At 45.4% G+C, this 23,711-nt stretch overlaps 1 protein-coding gene across 2 annotated transcripts in view; it reads left to right on the forward strand.

Annotated features, from left to right (window-relative positions):
* The window catches only part of mef2b (myocyte enhancer factor 2b), a 122,691-nt gene that overhangs the window by 44,086 nt on the left and 54,894 nt on the right, over positions 1-23,711 (forward strand). The window contains exons 2-3 of one of the 2 annotated variants that reach the window (XM_059990955.1): positions 10,922-11,056; positions 22,285-22,416. In XM_059990955.1, coding sequence (XP_059846938.1) covers positions 22,363-22,416 — 54 coding nt within the window. In that variant the 5' untranslated portion in view covers positions 10,922-11,056; positions 22,285-22,362. The remainder of the gene's footprint in view (positions 1-10,921; positions 11,057-22,284; positions 22,417-23,711) is intronic. The other variant, XM_059990957.1, reaches the window with a different exon arrangement.

The following is a 23,711-nucleotide window of genomic DNA, read 5'->3' on the forward strand; positions in this document are numbered from 1 at the left end:
GCAGCTTTGGGGGACAATGGTGCAGAGCATCTAACTGGTTGCATTTCCATCTGACATGGAGGGGTCAATGCACAGGATTGGAAAAAGCTGCAGAAGCCTGTAAACTCGGCCAGCTGTTCATAGACACTAGCCTCCCCAGCATCAAGCAGATATCCAAAAACTGGTTCTTCAAGAAGATGGTATCCATCATTAAGGGCTCTCGTGATCGAAGACCTGCCCTCTTTTTCAAGGAGGAGGGACAAGAGCCTGAAAGCACACATACAATGTTTTAGAACAATTTTTCCCCCGATGCCATCAGATTTCTGAATGGACAATAAAACCACACTATACTGCCTCACTGTTTTGTTCTCTTTTTAATATGTTCTTATTGTAACATAGTAAGTTTTCATGGCTTACAATGTACTACTGCTGCAAAACAACAAATTTACGACGTATGTCAGTAATAATAAACCTGATTCTGATTCTGAGATAGACGACACTCACACTTGTGTGTCAGCTGTGATCACAGACGCTGCCCTGGCTGGGAAAGGAATGTTGAAGAATTTGGCCAGTGTTAGTTCCTTCTGTTCCCAGGGACTGTGGGAAGCTCAGTCCATCCAACTGTGCCTGAACCTGCTCAGCGCGGACATTGCCCATAAAATCTGAGCAGAATGTCATTCCCGTGGAGGGGAGGGGTGGGAAGGAAGGTGAGTTCTGGCCATGGTTCCCTTGCGAGCACATCCAATGGCATCTTGCTGATGTCTGTATGAGGAATTGCTGCCTCTGTATTGGAGGTGGAGAGAATGCCTTCGTCAAGAGTGTAACTGCCCGGCACACTGACAGACGGGGTGAGAAGGGTCGTGGGAATGGAGCTGTGTGCTTCCTTTCTAGAGTCCAGATCACAGACACAGGGCAGGAGAGCAATCAGAGATGTTACAAGTATAGCATTGGAAAGCTTTTCAAACTTATTTTCAAACTAACACGAATCCTGATGCATGAACATCGATTTCTCCAACTTCTGGTATCTTTCGCCTCCCCCTTCTCTCTTCTATTCCCCATTCTGGCCTCTTACTTCTTCCTCACCTGCCTATCCCCTCCCTCTGATGCCCCTCCTCCCCTCTCTCCCATAATCCTATCAGATTCCTCCTCCTCCCGCCCTTTAACTTTTCCACCTATCAGCTTCTAGCTTGTCCTCCTTCCCCTCACCTACTCTTATTCTGGCTTCCTTCCCCATCCTTTTCAGTCCTTATGAAGGGTCTTGGTCTGAAACATCAACTGTTTATTCATTTCCATAAATGCTACCTGACCTCCTCCAGCATTTAGTGTGTGTTGCTCGGGGTTTCCAGCATTCGCAGGATCTCTTGTGTTTGTGCTCTGTCCCTGGTGGAGCTACCCACTGCCCTGTGTGTTGAGGAGGCTCCCTCTGTGCTGCTGGGCAGAGTTCCTGCAGACTCACACAGTGGACAGATGATATATCTCCAGCTCAGGTTGCTGTACAACTGGAGGAGAACCTGTATGCATTGATGGTCTCATCTGCCTGTAGCCCATGTCCTCCTCAACAGGGGGTCTGGGAGGTCCTATTGGAGTAGCCTGAGCGTGGAACTGCAAGGGTTTTGCAGACTCTAACAAATTTCTACAGTTATATCGAGGGGAGTATTCTAACCGGTTGCATCACTGCCTGATATGGAGGGACCACTGTACAGGAATGAAAAAAGTTGCAGAAAGTTGTAAACTCAGCCAGCTTCATCATGGGCAATACCTCCCCAGCACAGAGGACACCTTTAAATGATGATGCCTTGAAAGAGTGGCATCCATCATTAATGACCCTCGTCACCCAGGCCATGCCAGCTTCTCATTGCTACCATCAAGAAGCAGGTACAGGAGCCTGAAAACACACACTCACTGTTCGGGAACAACTTATTCCCCTCTGACATCAGATTTCTGAATGGATAATGAACCCATGAACACTACCTCACTGCTTTTTTTTGGCTACTTATTTAATTTAATTTTCATATATATGTTGTAATTTGTAGTTTTTATTTATTGCAATGTACAATTGCCTCAAACCAACATATTATGACATATGCCAGTGATATTAAAAGTGATTGTCATTCTGATTTGTCCACACTATGTAGCAGTGGTGGAGGGAAGGTGTTTAGAATGGTGAATGAGTGCCTTTCCAATGGGCTGCTTTGTTCTGTGTGCTGCTGTAGTTCAGTGCCAATGGAGGTGCATTTTTCAGGTACATAGAGTATATCCCATCAGTTATTTTCTTGTGGTCCACTGGGATCAGCTTGGCCGAAGAACCAGCCTGGAGTTGACCTGCAGGAACCCAGCACCCTCTGACGGACGAAATTGCTGTGTGCTGCAGGGGTTTGGAAGGGCCTGAGAGGTATTGCAGCTTCACGGGGGTTCAGTGCGATGGTTCGGTGTTGAGAGCATAAAATTAGAATCTCGCCTTTCAGTTGTGCAAGAGCAACATACACAAAATGCTTGAGAAACTCAGCGGGCCAGACAGTATTTATGAAGATGAATAAAGTGCTGACATTTGGGCTGAGACCTCCCTCCCTTCGTTCCTGTTGAAGGGTCTCAGCCCAAAACATTGGCTCTTCCCGTCTACAGATTCGGCCAGCATTTTGGTGTATTACTCTGGATTTGCAGCACCTGCAGGACCTCCTGTGTTTTTAGTTTTTTAGATGCTAGAGAGGCTGAACATGGAATATTGAGTGCAGTTCTGGTCCCATGCTATCGGAAAGATGTGATCATGCTCCAGGTTGCAGACGGAAGGTTCAAAGGAACATTGCTGGTACTGGGGGCTTGTGTTTTGTTCTAAATGCCTCATTGTCGGAAGAATGTGGAAGTTTTAGAAAGGGTGCAGAGGGAATTTACCAGGAAGTTGCTTGGACTACAGAACATGTTTTATCAAGATAGGTTGAGTGAGCTAAGGCTTTTCTCTTTGGAGTGAACGAGGATGAGCAGTGACTCGATAGAGGTGTATAAAATGATTAGAGGCATTGATAGAGTGGACAGACAGAGACTTTTTTCCCAGGGTGGCAATGGTGACTATGTGGGGGTGTAATTTTAAGCTGTTTAGAGTTAAGTGCAGGGGTGGGGGAATGTCACAAGTGTTCTTCTTTTACACAGAGTGGTAGTTGTGGAATGAGCTGCCAGGGGAGGTGATAAGGGCAGAGACATTGGGGATATTTTAGAAAAATGGAGGGTTATGTGGAAGAGAAGGGTTAGATTGACCTTAGTAGGTTAAAGGTTGTACACAACATTATGGGCTGAAGGGCCTGTACTGTGCTGTAGTGTTCTGTGTTCCACAGAGGACTTGTATTCTATAGAGAGACTGGGTAGGAATTCCGATGAAGGGTTTCGACCCACAATGTTGACTGTACTTTTTTTCCTTAGATGCTGCCTGACCTGTTGAGTTCCTCCAGCATTTTGTGTGTTGCCTGGATTTCCGGCATTGCAGGTTTTCTCATCTCCAGATATGTTGTGACTGTTTTCCCTGAAGTGAAGTAGGCAGAGGTCACATGATCAAGATAGAGTTTATTTCCCATTGTTGAGATGTCTGAAACTAGATGGTAAAGGTTAAGATAAGAAGGGGAGGCTTAAAGGGGATCTGAGGGTTAGATTTTTCCCACTCATCAGGTAGTTGGTGTCAGGAATGAACTGTCAGGGGAGGCAGCAATAGTAACAACAATGAAGAGACACCTGGACAGGTAGCTGAATGATCGGAGCACAGAGGGAAGAGGCGCATGGGACAACACAGTCGTGTAGTGGCCAGCACAATGCTTTAGGTTACCAACGAGCCAGGTTCAATTCCTGCTGCTCTCTGTAAGGAGTTTGTACATTCTCCCTGTGAGCGTGTGGATTTCCTCCAGATTCCACTTTCCTCCCACAATTCAAAAATGTACTGGCTGGTAGGTTAAGTGGTCATTGTAAGTTGTCCCGTGATTAGGCTGGGGCTAAATCAGTGGATTGCCGAGTGACGAGGCATGAAGGGCCAGAAGGCCTGTTCTGAGCTGCAGCTCAATAAATAAATAATTTGCATAGAGCCAGTTTCTATCATTCGTAACTCCATGACTCTGAGTGGCTGGGTGGAGAAGGCTGTGAGTGGACATGATTGAGGTGTATAAATTCATGTTGGTGGGAGTGGGGCTCGTTGGCTGCAACTCACATCTCATCTGTTGGGGAGGCAGCGGGGTGGAGAGCTCATGAGTGCAGTCAGACGTGGAGACAAGGGCCCCGAGGAATGTTGGGTGAGAACCGGAAGGAAAGGTGGCGAAGGGTGAGAAGAGCCTGCCTCAGGGCTGGAGGGTGCCAGAGTCATTCCAAATTGGGATTGTTGGATCTTGGGAATCCTTTCAGAGGCTGGGAGACAGACATGTAGAGTTGTAGAAAGTACAGCACAGAAACAAGCCCTTCAGCCCATCTAGTCCATGCTGAACCATTTAAACTGCCTATATGTGAGGGATGAATGGTTCTTGCTCCTGATCTCTCCCTGACTCCGGCTGTTAACACACAGTTGGCAGCAGATGTTTGTTCCTCACTCGACTGGAGTTTTGCCCTTTCATAGTAAGGTATGTTCAGTTGCAGAATCCCTAAATTTAGCTAGGAGAAGATTCCAGGGGCCTCTTGACCTCTGCCCCTGCCACCACCCACCAGGGAATAGGCAGGATTTTGTTTAGAGCTCCAGGCTGCTGTCCCTCTGACTGGACAATCCCACAGGAAAACCCAGGCAAGATACTTGGGTTGCCCTGCAGTTCTTTGTCAACTGAGAGATGGGTGGCAGCCAGGAGCTGTAACGTTGCTGACTGCAGTGCGATCTGTTCCTGGGGCTGCTGTAACCTCTCCCATATCCCCCGCACCAGTCAAAATAGCTCCCTTCACCCTGCCCTGAAAGACTAACAAAGATATCAGAAGAAATTCTAGAGTTGAGAGAGAGAGAGAGAGAGAGAGTGAGAGAGAGAGAGAGAGCGAGCGAGAGATAGCACAGGAGCAGACCCTTTTCCCCAGCTCACCAAGGTGTTGGTCTGAGATGGTCCCACATTTGGCCCATGTCCCTCTGAACCTTTCCTCTCCATGTATCTGTCCTAGTGTCCTTCAAACATTGTAATTCTGCCTGTCACAAGCTCTTCCCCAGGCCATGTACCTTCCACCCTTTGTATAGAAAAACTTGCTGCTCAGGTTCCTTTTTAATTCTTGCCCTCTCACCTTTAACTTGTGCCCTCTGGGGTTAACCTCTCCAATTCTTGGTCACTATCCACCTTATCTGCACCCCCATGATTTTATAAACCTCCACAAGGCCACCCTTCAGCCTCCTCGACTCCAGAGAAAATACACTGAGTGAGAGCAGCACACACAAACTCAGCAGCTTGGGAAAGGAATAAACCATCAATAATATGGGTCAAGACCCTTTACTGTGAAGTACTGAATGTTCATTTCCAGCCACAGATGCTGCCTGACCTGCTGAGTTCCTCCAGCGCTTTAGGTGTGTTCTTCAAGTTCAAGTTTATTTGTCAAGCGACCATTCACATGAATACAGCCAAATGAAGCCGTGTTCCTCCAGGGCCAAGCTGCAAAACACCATACCAGCAGTCGCACACAGCTCATAATTCTGACAGCAGAAAAACATACAGTTGCCAAAAAAATCTGGTTGTTGCAGGTTTTCAGCATCAGCAGAATCCCATGTATCTCCGGGTTGAATGAAAAGGCTGGTGTTGTTTCATCTCAAGTGTCCTGCCTGGCGACAGGGAAGATTGATTCAACCATCCCTTACCAATTGTAACCAGAGAACCACTCAAAGGAACCAAACTTTTCCAGGAAGCACAGAACAGAGAATAATTGGAGTAGGTGCAATGAGCTAGCATCAGTATGATGGGTTGGAAGCCATCAGAGTCAGAATTAATATCACTGGCATATGTCATGAAATTTGTTGTTTATGTATACGTTGTTATATTAAATAGGTAGTGCAAAACCAGAAAAAGAAGTACTGAGGTAAGATTCATGGGTTCAATGTTTATTCAGAAATCTGATGGCCCAGGGAAGAAGCTGTTTCTGAATCACTGAATATGTGTCATCAGGTTCTTGTACCTCCTCCCTAATAGTAGCAATGGGAAGATGGCATATTCTGGGTGATGGATGCCATTGTTTTGAGGCATCACCTTTTGAAGATATCCTGGATGCTAGGGAGGCAAGTGCTCATGCTGGAGCTGACTAATATGTTTGGTGACATACCAGATCTCCTCAAACTCCTGATTGTCCTTACCCAACACAGTATAATGCTTCTCTGGAGTTGCTGCCAAGTTGAGGAAATTAGCTGCTTGTTTCTGGAGACCCTAGGCCAAACCCAGAAGTTTGGAGACAAATCACAAGAGATTGGATGAAGGGTCTTGGTCTGAAACATGCCTGACCTTGTGAATTCCTCCAGCATTTTGGGTGTGTGTTGGTTTGGGAGATGACTCCTGTCTGGTGCAGCAGGTGCTCAGAGAACAGTCACTAACTTTGAACTGACCCAGTCTTTTAATCTGCCTGTTTAGTGTCTGTTTTGCCTTCCTCCAAATCCCAGGAGGGTTCTGAAGTGTCTGCCCCTTGACCAGGGCTGTGCCACAACACCCTTCCAAGCCGCCAAGTCTCTGGGAATGATCAAAGGCTGGAGCTGCGGACACAGCACAGCATAACTCCTAGTCTCAGTAATATCAAGCTCATTTGACTGCAATAACAGAGCAAAGAAATTTATATTTAGCAGCATGAATGACCTTCATGTCAGAACATGAAGGCTTGAGGTTTGTCTGAAATTTGTCTCCCCCATGCCTGCACTGCCGCACGTTCATAAACTGCTTCTGCATCAACATCTCTCACAACCCACACTCTTCCACCATTTACTACTGATGCCTCATTTCATTGTGACTTTTATCTTCACAAAATCTCTTATGTTTAAATAAAGATCATTTGGCCCAGCTTCATGCTGTTATCTCAGCTTCACACCAGCCCCTGTCCGACCCTCTCTGCCCCTCAGAGTTCACAATCTATTTATTCCTCCTCCTCTTCTTCCAGCACCTCCCTGATGTTTCTCCTTGGTAATGAGTTCCACATCCCCCCTCCCACCCCATTCCATGCAGGAGGGTGTTTCTGTAGAGCTTCAGACTGGATGTGAACACAGGACTCGGAACAGTATAGACCCTATGGCCCATCCACACTAATCCCATCTTCCTGCACATGGGCTGATGCCCTGTCTGTCGAACTGTCTCTGAATATCTGTACCTTGTCTGTTTCTACCACCTGTACTGGCACATGGGCCAGGCACCCACTACTCTCTGATTTAAAAAAAAAACTTGCTTCATTAATCTCCTTTAGACTTTCCCTCTCTCACCTTTAGTACAAACCCTCTTGCATCTGACTGTCCACCTGTGGGCCTCATACTTTTATAAAATTCTATCAGATTTCCCCTCAGCTTCCGACACTCCAGAGAAAACAATTCAAGTCTGTCCAAATTTTCTTTGTACTAATACTCTGCAATGCAGGCAGCATGATGCTGAAACTCTCTTCACTTCAGTTGGCAGCCCCCTTTTTCTACTTTGCTTCATTCTGACCATGTGGCCAAACTCTTAGACCATTTGAAAAATGTTTGTTAGGTCCTTTCCCAGCTGAATGAATATGCCACACTGAACAATTCAGGAACCGCTTCTTTCTGTGGTCATTGCATTTCAGAACGGTCCATGAATGCTGTCTCATTACTCTCTTTTTGGCACAATTTTTACATCTTTGTAGAGTTTTGTCTTTGCAATGTACCACTGCCAGCACGTCAGTGGTACTAAACCTGATTCTGATGTTGAGATGTGTGGAGCGGTGATGGGAAACTCTGGAGATGGAGTTAACCTCAAGCCAATAATCTCTCTATCTATGTTAAACAGTACAGGCCCTTTGGCCCACAATGTTGAGTTGACCGTTTTACCCACTCCACAATCAACCTAACCCTTCCCTTCTACATAACCCTCCTTTTCTCTAACATATAATAACATATAACAATTTCAGCATGGAAGCAGGCCATCTTGGCCCTTCTAGTCCATGCCAAACATGTCTCTACCTAAGATTCTTAAGAGAAATGTCCCTAAGGTATCTGCCTCTGGCAGGGTGTTCCACACACCCACCACTTTCTGTGTTTGAGAAAAATACCTACCTCTGACTTCCCCTTATACTTTCCTCCAATCACTTTAAAATTCTGTCCTGACGTATTAGTCACTGCCGCCCTAGGGAAAGTCTCTGGCTGTCCACACCATCTATGCCTCTTGTTATCTTACGCACCTCTATCAAGACACCCCTCATCCTCCACTCCAAAGGAAATAACCCTAGCCCACTCAACCTATTCTCATAAGATATGCTCTCCAGTTCAGACAGCATCCTGGTGAATCTCTGCTGCACCGTCTTTAAAGCTTGCACATCCTTCCTATAGTGAGGTAACCGGAAATGAACACAATACTCTGTGTGGTGTAACTAGAGCTTTGTAGAGGTGCAGCATCACCTCACAATTACCATCCCTGTGATAGGAAATGTCACTCTGATCCACAGTTACTGACAAACCCTTGTCTCTTGATGCAGACAGCTTCCACCCACGGAGCCGAGACTTACCTTGCAGTATGATCTCAGAGCACAATAAATCATTAGACACAGGAGCAGAATTAGGCCTTTGGGTCTGTCTGCTCTGCCATTCCATCTTATTTTCCCTCTCAACTCAATTCTCCTGCCTTCTCCCAAGAACATATCAACCTTTGCTCTGAGTGTAGTAGTGTAGGAAACTCTGCAGGCTCTACACCCGCACTACACTCCCATAGTCAACAACCTGCTCCTGAGGGGGTGAATACACACCAAGATGCAGAGCAAGCAAGTGATCCCCTGGCATCCTGTCTATCTGAGGGTGTGTCTGTTCTGAACAACAGCACCTCTGGGAGTGTGGCACTCCCTCGGTACTGCATAGGGCGTGTTGGCCAAGGTGCAGGTTGCATTCCGAGGAGTGGGACCAGAACTCAGTTCTTAAGCTCATGAAAGATCATCACTGCTGAACCTCAGCAGTTAAAAGCCACATGTTTCATCGTCAGTGAGGGATATGCAGATCACAGGCTTTTGAGTTTCCACGGTTCCAGTTTGATTCCTGACACCCTGAGGTCAACCAATCCTGATTTGCCACAAGCCAACTCACCAGAGAGAGATAATTAGATTGGGAATGGTTTAGAAAGGTGAATTAGATTGAGAGTTGAACAGGCTGAGCTTGTACCCACTGGCACAAGAGCGACTATAAGACATAGGAGCAGACTATTCAGCCCATCAAGTCTGCTCCGCCATTCCATCATGGCTGATTTACTATCCCACTCAACCCCATTCTCCTGCCTTCTCCCCATAACCTGTGACATCATGACCGATCATGAATCAATCAACTTTTGTTTTAAGTTTACCCAATGACTTGGCCTCCACAGTTTCTGTGGCAATGAGTTCCACAGGTTCACTACCTTCTGGCTAAATAAATTACTCCTCATCTCTACTGTACAGGGACATCCTTATATTCTGAGGCTGTGCCCTCTGGTCCTAGATTTTCTCACTATAGGAAACATCCCTTCCACATCCACTCCATCTAGGCTTTTCAACATTCATAGGTTTCAATGAGGTACCCTCTCATTCTTCTGAACTTCAACTAGTACAGGCCCAGGAAGTTTGGAACAGGGAGATCTCGATATGTCCTCAGCAGGGCTGAAAATGGAGAGAATGCTTTTCCCTCACTGTGGAAAATGAAACTTGGAACATGGTGCAGAATGTGAACTTGCCATGTAAGCGAAGAGTGAGTTTTTCCTCCAAGGGCCGTGGGTCTCCAGAACTCTCGTTGTTAGAAGCAATGTTTGAATATCTGTAGGATGGAGTGAATTTGATGAGAAAGGGATTGAAAGCTGGAGGAAGTCAAACTGGAGTTGCAGTTCATTCAATCACAACATTGAATTGTTGGGGCAGTCTGGAGGGGTAGAATGGCCAACTCTTGTTCCCAGTTCTTACGTTACTACTTCACCTTTTGGGGTCAATATTAAATTCCAGGAGAAATACTGTACTTGAGAATGCTAACAATAAAACCGTTGTGAAAAGATTAATTGTCTGGGACCCAAGTATATCATAGAATCACTTTCGGTTTATAATCTTGTTCAAGCTCTCAGGTCTTCTCCTGCCGGTCTCTTAATTTAAACATTCTCCCTCAAAAGACAATTGGCAGGTCAGTTTTTTTGAACTACACTCCTAAACTATGGAATTCAATACCTCAAACTTCGGGGATACAGTCTCAGCTGACACTTTCCAACACCTATTTATTTAACTTTGCTTTTAACTAACACCTTTTTGTCTTATTTTCATGTTTATTTTAAATTTTATTTTCATGTTTGCACTTTATCCCATTGTAAAGCATTTTGAACTTTATCGACTGTATGGAAAGTGCACTATGAATAAGTTATTATTATTAAGATACGAGTAGTGTTGTGAACTGCATTTTATCAGCTTGGTGACTTGCAAAGCTCTCACAAAGCTGCTCAGACTATTGGCTGAAGGCATAAGTGACCTGGGCTCGAAGCCCAGACTCTCCCAGCTAGGTTCTCCAGCCTGGCCACTGGTATTCTGCTGATAGTCTAGCTTTCTATAGAAGCAGCCTCAGCCCCGGACCCCTGGGAGCTACCCATCAGGACTCTGCTGGCTGCATTGTTTTACCAAGGACCTGCAGTATTTTCTGTTCTATTTCTGATACCTCCAGCATTTTATTTATTTGCCGTCAGTTATTTATAAAACTTGGCAGGAGCTCACTTCCGTAAGCCTCACACAGCCCTGGCCCTGGAGTGTTTGTTGCTGCTGGGAGCAGTGGGTGGACCTGAGACATTCTGGCCAGCCTTTGACATGTCATTCCTCCGATCAGACTTTGCCTCAGGATCCCTCTGATGGAAGTGTAGTCACTCCCAGCAGCAGCACCACCCACAAACCACGCAGAGGATCCATCTGCCCCTCTGTTGGAAGGAACTGACTCCACGGCCGCTCTCTGAGGGAAGAGCAGGTGAGTGCCCTCTGCTACCCCGGGTAACACATAAACCCTAGACCACGGTTAAATGCATGATGTGATTACTTACAATACACTTGTTTGTGGGAATCTGCAGTGGACATTTTAATGATTTAATTTCTTTCTTATATGCATATCAAAACATTGAAATACACCGTTTGCATCAACGACCAACACAATCAGAGGATGTGCTGTCGGCAGGCTGCACTTATCACCAACATACTTACTAACACGAGGCTGTGTGTCTTTGAACTGTGGGAGGAAAGCGGGGCACTCGGAGAAAACCCACATGGTCAACCTCCTTACCGACAGCGGCAGGAATTGAATTCCGATCTCTGGTGCTATGAAGTGTTGCGCCAACTACTATGCTACTGCTGCTCCCAAATCACCCAGATCACAGCAGCAATAATACTTCATTTTGGAACTTGCTGAGATGTGAAAGACCATACAGAAATACAGGGCTTTTAAAATATTTGTTTGAAATACAGAAGAGGGTGAATGTAGAGAGAAGTGACTCAGATGTTTTTGGGGAGTTGGATGCTACAATGCTACCATGTAGGGATGGTGGAATTACAATGTGATATTTTTGAACAAGCAGATTCCAATGTAAACATGGAGTCAGGAAATTAAAGGGGAAGTCAGAGGTGAGAAAAAGAAATGGAAACAAGGACAGGGGACATTACTGAACAGTTAGTGAGATGAGAAGCTGGATGCAACAGAGAGAATGAACATCACATACTCCCCAAATCGAGCCAGCCCAGGGTAGGAACAGACAGAAGCTCCTTCTGCACTGTCCTTTCAAACACCCTCAGGGCAAGAAGAGCACAACTTGACTACAAATACAGCTTTTGATAGTAAATCAAGTAAAAATAAACTGTAGATATTCTGAAATCTGAAATAAAAACAAAATATGCTGGAAATGCTCAGTAGGTTAGGCAGCAACGATAAAAAATGAGACATTTCAAGTTGAAACCCATTGTCAGATCATGGAGAGATGAAAAGACCATTCCAAGTTGCAGAGCAGGGCACAGGAGGGATGGATGGGGTGAAACATAGAAAACCTACAGTGCAATACAGGCCCTTCGGCCCACAAAGCTGTGCCGAACATGTACTTACTTAAAAATTACCTAGGTTACTCATAGCCCTCTAGTTTTCTAAGCTCCATGTACCTCTCCACGAGTCTCTTAAAAGACCCTATCATATCTGCCTCCACCACCGTCGCGGGCAGCTGGCACTCTAAATAACCATTCCTGCCCCTGAGACATCCAAGTCTCTGTAATGGCCACAACATCGTAACTCCAAGTACTGATCCACACTCTGAGCTCATCCGCTTTGTTCATGATGCTTCTTGCATTAAAATAGACACATCTCAAACCTTCAGTCTGAGCGTATCCCTTCTCTATCACCTGCCTATCCTCCTCCTCACACTGTCTACAAGTTTTCTCTATTTGTGAGCCAACCACCCCTTCCTCCGTCTCTTCAGTTCGGTTCCCACCCCCCCCTCAGCAATTCTAATTTAAACTCTCCCCAGTAGCCTTAGCAAAACTCCCCACCAGGATATTGGTACCCCTCAGGATCAAGTGCAACCCATCTTTTTTGTACAGGTCATGTCTGCCCCAAAAGAGGTCCCAATGATCCAGAAACCTGAATCCCTTCCCCATGCTCCAATCCCTCAGCCACACACTTATTCTCCACCTCATTCTATTCACTGTCACGTGGCACAGGCAGCAATCCCGAGATTATTATGTTTGAGGCCCTGCTTCTCAACTTCCTTCCTAACTCCCTGTAGTCTGTTTACAGGACCTCCTCCCTTTTCCTACCTATGTCATTGGTACCAATACGTACCATGATCTCTGGCTGTTCTCCGTCCCACTTCGGGATATCTTGGATGCAATCAGAAGCATTCCGGACCCTGGCACCTGGAAGCAAACTACCAACTGCATTTCTTTCCAGCATCCACAGAATTGCCTTTCTGACCCCCTAACTATGGAGTCCCCTATCACTACTGCTGCTTTCCTTTCCCTATCCTTCTGAGCCACAGAGTCAGACTCGGTGCCAGAGGCATGGCCACTGTTGCTTCCCCCAGGTAGGCTGTTCCTCCAAAAGTGCCCAAACAGTTCTTATTGTTAAGGGGGTCAGCCACAGGGGTACTCTTCAGTAGCAGACCCTTACCCTTCCCTCTCCTGATAGTTACCTACTCATCTGTCTCCCGAGGCCCCGGTGTGACTACTTGGCTATAGCTCCTCTCTATCACCTCCTCACTTTCCCTGACCAGACAAAGGTCATTGAGCTGCATCTCCAGTTCCCTAACCCGGTCCCTAAGGAGCTGCAGCTCAACACACCTGGTGCAGATGTAGCCGTTCGGGAGGCTGGGAGTCTCCTGGACATCCCACAACTGACACCCAGTGCAGAATACTGGCCTCATGCACATACCCCCTGACTCCATTCTACACAGGCAACCTACTTCACCTCGACCCATTATCACCAAAGCCCCATTGAGCCAGAGCCCTCCTACTCTGTCTCCCTCTACTCTGACACCCGCTCTCTAAAGCTGAATCCTTTTGAACTCTTCACGTCAGTCTAACTCGCTAATGTTCACACGCTTGCACAGTCGTCCCTCGGGTGAGGCCAGCATTCCTGTGTATGTGAGAGATAATGTTTGTCCAGTCAAATGGATCAATAGGAGTAGTTAGAAAGTGGGGCAGCAGGCAATCAGGTAGCAGGGTGGTGGGGCTTGTCTCCCACGTCAGACTGTTAGGAGAGAGAAGCAATGAGCCAACGTCACAGATGTTTACAGCAGACATGGCCAATCCTGAAATTACAGAATTCGATTAAAAGACTGCAAAGTGATTTGAGAGAAGTCGGGTGCTGTTTCTGAAGTTCCTCTGATGGTGCAGTCCTGCTGAGGGAGGGTTCAGACAATCTGTTCACTCTGAAGGCTGGTGGGTTGCAAAGTGCGACAGGGCAAATGGGTTCTTACTCTGTCCAGGAAGAGAACAGGTGAGAGCAGAGGTACAGGAGAAAAATGAAATGTGGTCAAAGGCTCAGTTCACTCCGCCGGAGGAGCAGCCATGGTTCACAATATATTTAGACAGACAGACGGACATACTTTATTGATGCCGGGGGAAATTGGGTTTCGTTACAGTCGCACCAACCAAGAATAGTGTAGAAATATAGCAATATAAAACCATAAATAATTAAATAATAATAAGTTAATCATGCCAAGTGAAAATAAGCCCAGGACCAGCCTATTGGCTCAGGGTGTCTGACACTCCGAGAGAGGAGTTGTGAAGTTTGATGGCCACAGGTAGGAATGACTTCCTGTGACACTCAGTGTTACATCTCAGCGGAATGAGTCTCTGGCTGAATGTACTCCTGTGCTTAACCAGTACATTATGGAGTGAATGGGAGTCATTGTCCAAGATGGCATGCAACTTGGACAGCATCCTCTTTTCAGACACCACCGTCAGAGAGTCCAGTTCCACCCCCACAACTGGCCTTACAAATGAATTTGTTGATTCTGTTGGTGTCTGGTACCCTCAGCCTGCTGCCCCAGCACACAACAGCAAACATGATAGCACTTGCCACCACAGACTAGTAGAACATCCTTAGCATCGTCAGTCAGATGTTAAAGGACCTCAGTCTCCTCAGGAAGTAGAGACGGCTCTGACCCTTCTCGTAGACAGCCTCAGTGTTCTTTGACCAGTCCAGTTTATTCGTATCCCCAGGTATTTGTAATCCTCCACCATGTCCACACTGACCCCTTGGATGGAAACAGGGGTCACCAATGCCTTAGCCCTCCTCAGGTCCACCACCAGCTCCTTAGTCTTTTTCACATTAAGCTGCAGATGATTCTGCTCGCACCATGTGACAAAGTTTTCCACCGTAGCCCTGTACTCCGCCTCATCTCCCTTGCTGATGCATCCAACTATGGCAGAGTCATCAGAAAACTTCTGAAGATGCCAAGACTCTGTGCAGAAGTTGAAGTCCGAGGTGTAGATGGTGAAGAGAAAGGGAGACGGGACAGTCCCCTGTGGAGCCCCAGTGCTGCTGACCACTCTGTCTGACACACAGTGTTGCAAGCACACGTACTGTGGTCTGCCAGTCAGGTAATCAATAATCCATGACACCAGGGAAGCATCCACCTGCATCACTGTCAGCTTCTCACCCAGCAGAGCAGGGCGGATGGCGTTGAACGCACTGGAGAAGTCAAAAAACATGACCCTCACAGTGCTTGCCGGCTTGTCCAGGTGGGCGTAGACACAGCTCAGCAGGTAGACGATGGCATCCTCAACTCCTAGTTGGGGCTGATAGGCAAACTGGAGGGGTTCTTGGCCTAACCATAGGCCAGAACTGCTCTAGAACAAGTCTCTCCAGGGTCTTCATGATGTGGGAGGTCAATGCCACTGGTCCGTAGTTTGGCAGGTAATATTGTGGAGACTCTGGGAGGAAATACCATGGACAAGTGGAACTGGGAAGAGGTTCCTGTTGGGGGTGGGGTGGGGAGATCCAGAGTCAAGCTAACAGTGGGAGCCTGTGCGAACTCGATTCCCTGAAGACCAACACATCATACGTCTTCTTAACCACACAATCAATCCTGGACAGTAGCTTTGAGAGATCTATGGATGTGGACCCCAAGATCCCTCTGCTCTGCTCCTCCACACTGCTAAAAATCCTGCCATTAACCCTGTATTTTGCTTTCAAGTTTGAACTTCCAAAGACTATCACCTAACACTTCTGGAGTAGAAAAAACCAAAGTATTTTCCATGTATCCCCCAGTAGAAAACAAGTTTAGCATGGACCCATTTGAGTTCTGCACTGCCCCATCAAACACCCAATACAGGGTCAATCCTTTATCCTGAGTCACGTTGATTGGGCTTGCTCCTTCGATGCAGACAGTTGAGTGAAGCTGAATCTGTACTTTACTCAGAGTTAGCACAGATTTATTGTATTCCTCTTGTACCCAAAGTGTGGCCAGTCATTTCCAAACTGTGAAAAATTGACATTGGGGTGTCATCACTCTGAGGAAAGATTCCGAACGTGTGGTTCCCCTTTTTGACAAGTTTTTATCGTGTGAACCAAGCCAATTCTCCACAGAATGTCTGAGTCTGGCTGTTCTAACTGGGTGTGAGCTATCTCCACTCCCGTTGCATAATCAGTGGCTTGAGAAATCTGTTTCACTAAAATAAAGGTTTGTGAAAAAGTCAATTTGATGCAGATTATAGTTCCATCTACACCATCCTGCTGGTTCTCTGGACGTGAGCAGTTCGGCTCCACAACAGGTAGGCAAAACTGCCCAATGATCTCTGGCATCTGCCTATCTCCACTAAAGGTATAGATATAGAAAAGTGCCAGAGAAGGGCCAGTAACACTGTGAAGGATCCCACCTACCCTGCACATGTTTGTCCCACTCCCATCGGGGAGGAGGCTACGTATCATCCACACCAGGACTGCCAGACTCAAAAGCAGTAAGGCTGATCAACACCTCCAGCCACTAACCCACCCACCACACCCCCAATCACCACTACTTTATCATTTCCTGTCAGTCACCTATGTACAGACACTCCTGTGCCTAGGATCACTTTATCGACATACAATCAATCTATGTATATAAATTATCTTGAGTATTTATATTGTGTTGTTATTATTAATGTGTTCCTTTTCTTATTGTGTTTTTTGTGCTGCATCAGATCTGGAGTAACAATTATTTTGTTCTTCACACTTGTGTGTACTGGAAATGACATTAAACAATCTTGAATTCTGAATGAGTTAGAGTAAACACCATCCTGTAGGTTGCCTGGACAGACACCATGTGAATTGGACAGAGTAAACCACCTTCTACACAATCCTGTAGATGTCCTGGGCAGGGACCACACGTATTAGTCAGAGTTAACCATCTTCTACACCACCCTGTCTTGTATCCTGGACAGGGATCACATGTGTTAGACAGAGTTAACCATCTTCTACACCATCCTATCTTGTGTCCTGGACTGGAACAGCACAAGTTAGACAGAGTAAACTCCCTCTAGATTCCTGATAATCTCTTGGGAGCATGTTTTAGAGGGCAGCAATACTACAAGAGCTGGCTTCTCATCTTAATGGTGTTGCCTCCTCTGTGATGAAGTGTACAGTGCAGCTAAGTCCCCTTCACTGTCTACCCAAGTGCAGACTGACCTGCATTGGAATATTGCTGGCTTGAGTTGTTGATTTGTGGGTGAGAGTGGCAGTCCTTCTTTGTTGCCTGTTCAAGTTCAAGTTTATTGTCATCTGATGGTACATACGTTTATACAACCAAACAAAACAACGTTCCTCCAGATCACAGTGCACCCACGAAACATGTATCACACACAGCACATAAAACAAAGTATTGAAGTACAAAGTTCAAAGTAAATTTATTATCAGAGTACATATGTGCCACCATATACAACTCTGAGATTGGCTTCTTGCGGGCACACTCAATATATCCAATAATAATAATAGAATTGATGAGAGACCACACCCTACAGGGTGAACAAACCACAAATACAAAAGAAAAAATCAAAATAATGATAATAATAAATAAATAAGCAATAAATATTGAGAACATGAGATGAAGAGTCCTTGAAAGTGGGTCCATGTGTTGTGAGACCAGTTCAGTGATGGGGTGAGTGAAGTTATTCTGTCTGGTTCAGGAGCCTGATGGTTGAGGGGTGATAACTTTTCCTGAACCTGGTGGTGAAAGTCATGAGGCTCCTGTACCTCCTTCCTGATGGCAGCAGCAAGGAGAGAGCATGTCCTGGGTGGTGGTGGAGGCGTGGTCGCAGATGATGGATGCTGCTTTCCTGCGACAATGCTCCATGTAGATATGCCCAACAGTGGGGAGGGCTTTATCTGTGATGGACTTGGCCATATCCACTACTTTCTGCAGGATTTTGTAAGAACATAAGAAAGTTAATAAAATACAATTTAAAATGCATATTGTGTGCAGCACAAGTAAACTGTAAACAGCTCACTGTGCCAGTTACAGGACCTCTGTGATGGCAGGGTATTCATTAGCCTCACAGCCTGAGGGAAGAAGCTGTAACCCAGTCTGGGTTAACAGCCATTGTTTGCCCTTAGGATGCTGCTGGACTTATTCAGGTAACAGAGTGACAACAATCTGCATGCATAGTGAGAGGCTGGTGTTAGTACAAACCTTTTCTTGTGCTTGGGTGTTGAACAAATAAACCAGTTTTGGGAGTGTGTACTGTTGTGTCAGTTTACTCGAGTACCTTGGAGAGCACCGTCACACTTATCACCGACATATGCTGTGAAATTTCTTCTGCCAAATACATAAAAAATCACAATGGTACATAATTATATATTAAAAACAATTAAATAGTGCAATAAAGAGCAAAATAGTGAGGTAGTGTTAATGGGTTCCTGGATCTTTTGGAAATCTCTTCAGAACGAGGAGCAATCAGGGCTCTCAGTACAATAGGGAGCACTGCACTGTTAGAAGGGCCAAGACCCTGTCTGCCGCCCTGTCAAAGTTCTCACAACACCATTTGAACAACGGGGGAGGTCACTTCAGAGCTTTGGAGCAGCACTGTTTGAACAGCGGGAGTGATCTGCTATTAGGGAATGAGAGAGGGCAAGTGACAGGAGTTTGTGTAGGGGAACACTTTGTATCTAATGATTGCGATGCTATTCATTTCAAAGTGAATGTGCAAGAGAATAGGTCTGGTCAGCAGGCTGAGATTCAAAATTGGCGAGAGGCCAATTTTAATGATATCAGAAAGGATCTGGCAGGTGTGAAGCGGGTCAGGCTGTTTTCTGGCAAAGGTGGACTTGGTAAATGGGAGGCCTTCAAAAGTGAAATTTTGACAGTATAAAGCTTGTATGTCCCAGTCAGAAAAAAGGTGAAGTTAACAGGTGCAGATACTGTCCAACCTGCTGAGTTCCTCCAGCATTTTGTGTCTGTTGCTCAGATTTCCAGCATCTGCAGATTTTCTCATTTGTGATTGGATTATCCAGTCCTGGCAAAGGGTTTTGGCCCAAAACTTCGACTGTGCTCGTTTCCCAGATGCTGCCTGGCCTGCTGAGTTCCTCCAGCATTTTGTGTGTGTTGCTTGGATTTCCAGCATCTGCAGACTTTCTCTTGTTTGTGATAGAGAATCCTAATGGATTCCACAGGTATGTTAAAAGAAGAGGATTGCAAGGAACAAAACTGGATCTCTGGAAACCAGAATGGTAATATACATGTGGAGCCAAAAGAGATGTGGGCGATCTTAAATGAACTCTTTGCAGCTGTACTTATTCAGGAGACAGAATAAAGGGTCTTTCCCAATGGCCAGAGTGTATAGAAGTGAGACAAAGCAGTATCAACTTCATGAACCCGGTACAGAGTACAGAGGAGGAAGTGTTTGCTGTCCTGAAGAAAGTCAGGGTGGATAAATCCCCAGGGCCCGACAAGGTGTTCTCTTGGACCCTGCAGAAGGCAAGTGCAAAAATTGCCAGGACCCTAGCAGACAGGTGGGGTGCTGCAGAATTGGGGGGATAACCAGTGTTGTTCCACTGTTCAAGAAAGGCTGTAAAAGTAAACCAGGAAATTATAGGCTGGTGAACCTGACATCAGTGGTGGGAAAATTATTGGAATGGATTCTAAAGGACTGAATATATATTGGCATAGCCATTGACTGATTAAGGATAGTCAGTATGGCTTCATTAGTGGTGGGTCATGTTTACACAATATTAAAGAGTTTTTTGAGTAAGTTACTAGGAAATTTGCTGAAGGCAAAGCTGTGGATGGACCTTAGCAAGGCATTTGGCAAGGTACCGCATGGGGAGGTTGGTAAAGAAGGTTCAGTAGCTTGGCATTCAAAATGAGGTAGCAAGTTGGATTCAATCACCAACAAGAGAAAATCTGCAGATGCTGGAAATCCAAGTAACACACACAAAGTTCTGGAGGAGCTCAGCAGGTCAGGCAGCATCTATGGAAAAGAGTAAATGGTTGCCTTCTCAGGCTGAGGCCCTTCATCGGGTTGGGAGGTCCTGGTCCTAAGAGATACAGGCCAAGGTGGGTAAATGGGATGAACTTGGGTAGGCAGCTCCGTCAGCATGGATGAAATGGGTGGAGGGGAACTTTGCTGTTGCCTGAAATGTATTTTTTTAATATATTTTAGAAAATGCCTGCAAGAAAATAAATGTTAAAGTAGTTTATGGTGGCAAATACTATGTGTACTTTGATCATAAATTTCCTTTGACTTTTGAATTACACCTCATTCCAACATTACATTTCACTCTTCAGGACTTCTCTTGTCACTTCCCCTGACCCCAGCTTGCAAAGCTGGACTCTGCAGCCAACAGCCTGCAGACCTGATTTAAGCATCACTCTCAGTCTATTCCTCCAGGGGATGCTCATGAACATGATTCTGCAAATGAAGGGGTTAATGTGTGAGGAGTGTTTGATGGCTCTGGCCCTGTACTCACTGCAGTTTAGGAGAATGAGGGGAAATCTCACTGAAACCTATCAAATATTGAAAGGACTGGATAGAGTGGATATAGAGAGGATGCTTTCTATAGTGGGGGAGGAAACAGCCTCAGAATAGAGAGACGTCCCTTTAGAACAGAGATGAGCAGGAACTTCTTTAGCCAAAAGATAGTGAATCTGTGGAATTCATTACCACAGACAGCTGTGAAGGCCGAGTGATTGGTATATTTGAAGGGGAGGTTGGTAGGTTCTTGGTTAATTGGGGTGTTAAAGGTTATGGGGAGAAGGCAGAGGAATATGTTTGAAAGGGATAATAAGTGAGCCATGATGGAATGGTGGAGCAGACTTGATGGGTGGAATGATCTAATTTTGCTCCTTTGTCCTGTGGTCTTGTAGTGTAGTGAATCCCATTGATCACTGAAACAGGAAAACTGTATCTCCTGACACAAAGCAACCAATCTCTCCAGTTGTGAGTGCAGGCTGGGTGATGGTATGTTATCTGTTTCTGTCTAATGAAACATTGCCAGCTGAACAGTGCTCTCTTCACAGAGTTAGTTGGTTGTTAAACAAACTGCTTCCAAGAGTCCTTTGTCTGCCTCGAACACTTTGGGATTTTCTCTCCAGGGTAATGCGTTGTGAGATGGAGTACTTCTCTTGTTGGTTGGGTTGTAGAATTGCTTTTTTTGCAGTTTTGTCTTTGTATGATTGCTTGTATTTTTATATCATCACCTACATACAAGTAAATGTTCAGTGAAATTTTCAGTAACTACAGTACAGTTCCTTCTTTATTTTTCTAGAAGCATCTCAGTTTTTGCAGTAGGTGTGACAACACTTGAATGTGGCTGTGTTTTAGGTTAATTGTACTCACTGTAATGTTGTTATCACTGGTCTGAGTCTGTGCATAAGGTGACTACGAGTTCTTTTGCCTTTTTTTATACTTGTTTTCTTGGCTCCTCTTTCTTGTTCATTTTCCACACTTGTAATACTTAATAAAACAATTGTAAGCAACAAATTTGATGTCTCATTCTTGACTTGCTGTCATAGAACACCACAGCACAGAAACAGACTCCCTGCGCTATCTAGTCCATGCTGAACCATTTGAACTGCCTACTCCCATTGACCTGCACCGGGCCCACAGCCCTCCATACCCCTCCATCCACATACCTATCCAAATTTCTTATACTGGCAGCTCGTTCCACATTCTCATGACCTCCTGAGTGAAGTTTTTCCCCTCATGTCCCCCTTAAACATTTCACCTTTATTCTTAACCCATGACCTCTGGTTGTAGTCTCACTCAACCTTATTGGAAAGAGCCTGCCTGCATTTACCCTATCTATACCCGTCATAATTTTGTATACCTCTATCAAATCTCCCCTCAATGTCCTGAATGCTCCAGAGAAGGAAGTCCTAATCTATTCAACCTTTCCCTATGACTCAGGTCCTCAAGTCCTGGCAACATCCTCATAGATTTTGTCTGTACTCTTTCAAATTTATTGATATTTGTAATAGGTGACCAAAACTGCGCACAGTACTCCAAATTAGGCCTCACCAACATCTTATACAATTTCCAAAGAACCTTTGGATCACAAAAGCATCATGATCCAATGGTCCTTGACATGTTTATTTGAGGCTTCTATTATGAATAGGGATTCATGAATGAATGGTCAAGTTTAGTACATGTAACTAGGTATTGATACAAGTTAAGTGTTAACAGTATGGTTTATTATTTACTAATTTGGATTAATTTCCATCCTCCCTCTCCAATGAACCTCAGGTAATGACAACAAACGAAACCTCTACCTGAATTTGAAACGTCAGAGAGGCGGACGGTAGGATAATCGGAGAGTGGAAAATGGGAAGAAAGAAGATTCAGATCTCCCGGATTGTTGACCAGAGGAATCGACAGGTACTCACATTCCCAGGCTCAGGATGCAACCCACAAATGACTTGCTGGCTCTATTTTCATATGGACATAAGACAGCATCAGAATTAGTCCATTCAGCCCATCGAGTCGATTCTGACATTCTATCATGGCTGATTTATTTTCCCTTTCTCCTACCTTCTCCCCTTAACCTTTGAAGTCCCAACTAAGCATGAACTTGTCAACCTCCATTTTAAATATACTCAATAACTTGGCCCCTACAGCCATCTGTGGCGATGAATTCGTAAGATTCCACATTCTTTAGCTAAAGAAATTCCTCTTTATCACTGTTCTAAATGAACGTCCCTCTATTCTGAGGCTGTGCCCTCTGGTCCTAATCTCCCCCACTATAGGAAACATACTCCATATATTTCAATAGGTTTCAATGAGATACCCCCTCATCTCCCACTGCCTTGCTGAGGTTGTCTCCAGGGTTTAGCCTGAATGCCCACACTGAGTGTCAGGCAGCTTGGTCGTGCTGAGAACATGCAGGTCCAGGAGAGTAGTGATCAGGGGGTTGAACCTTAGCCATTAACACTCTTTATTCAAATGAGCTGTCTTCACTAACTTTGTGAACCAGACCTCAGAATCTGTGGGAACTGAATTCACTTACTAGTCCTTCTCCAGGCAATTTGTTTAACAAATCTCTCAATATCCTTCTTGAACCACTTCCTCTGCCACCTTACTGTTGCGATTGAGATTCTGCTGATGTGCTTCCTGGAAATGCCTCATGGGTGTGGGACTGTGGACTGGACTGGGCCAACCCAGGGCCCAGTTCTGATTTAACAATGATTAGTGAAATGCTAATCACAATCCCAGGATTAAGGAAAGGTTGAGATGTTTGTTTGTTGTGGGAATTTGCACTGTTGAGTGGCACTGAACTTCTTTCTGGTGATGTTATCCATATTCCATGCTAGGCTTACCAGTGGAGTTCCCGGGTGACAGCTAGAATTGGAGTCTTCCCCTATCCACAAGGTTTACGTAGTGCTGGGGGGGGATGTGTTTTATGTGTTAGTGGAGCCTTGGACTACATTTGTAACAAGTGGCATCATATTAGAGAGCTGTGGGGAGCTTCAGTCCAAGGTCTCCTGCTCAAATGTCCTGCCAACCCAACCTTCCAGTTCCTCATCCAAAGTCACAAAGAGTAGAGGTCCCCGAGCAGATACCTGTGGAGCTGTTGGTGTTGATTGTGGAAGAGATTCTGGTGCAGGAGTACCCAACAACGTTTTACATCCACACAGGAAACCAGTTGGGCTATCAGTTTAATATACAATAGTGTG

Source organism: Hypanus sabinus, chromosome 16, assembly GCF_030144855.1.
Source record: "Hypanus sabinus isolate sHypSab1 chromosome 16, sHypSab1.hap1, whole genome shotgun sequence".
NCBI lineage: Eukaryota > Metazoa > Chordata > Chondrichthyes > Myliobatiformes > Dasyatidae > Hypanus > Hypanus sabinus.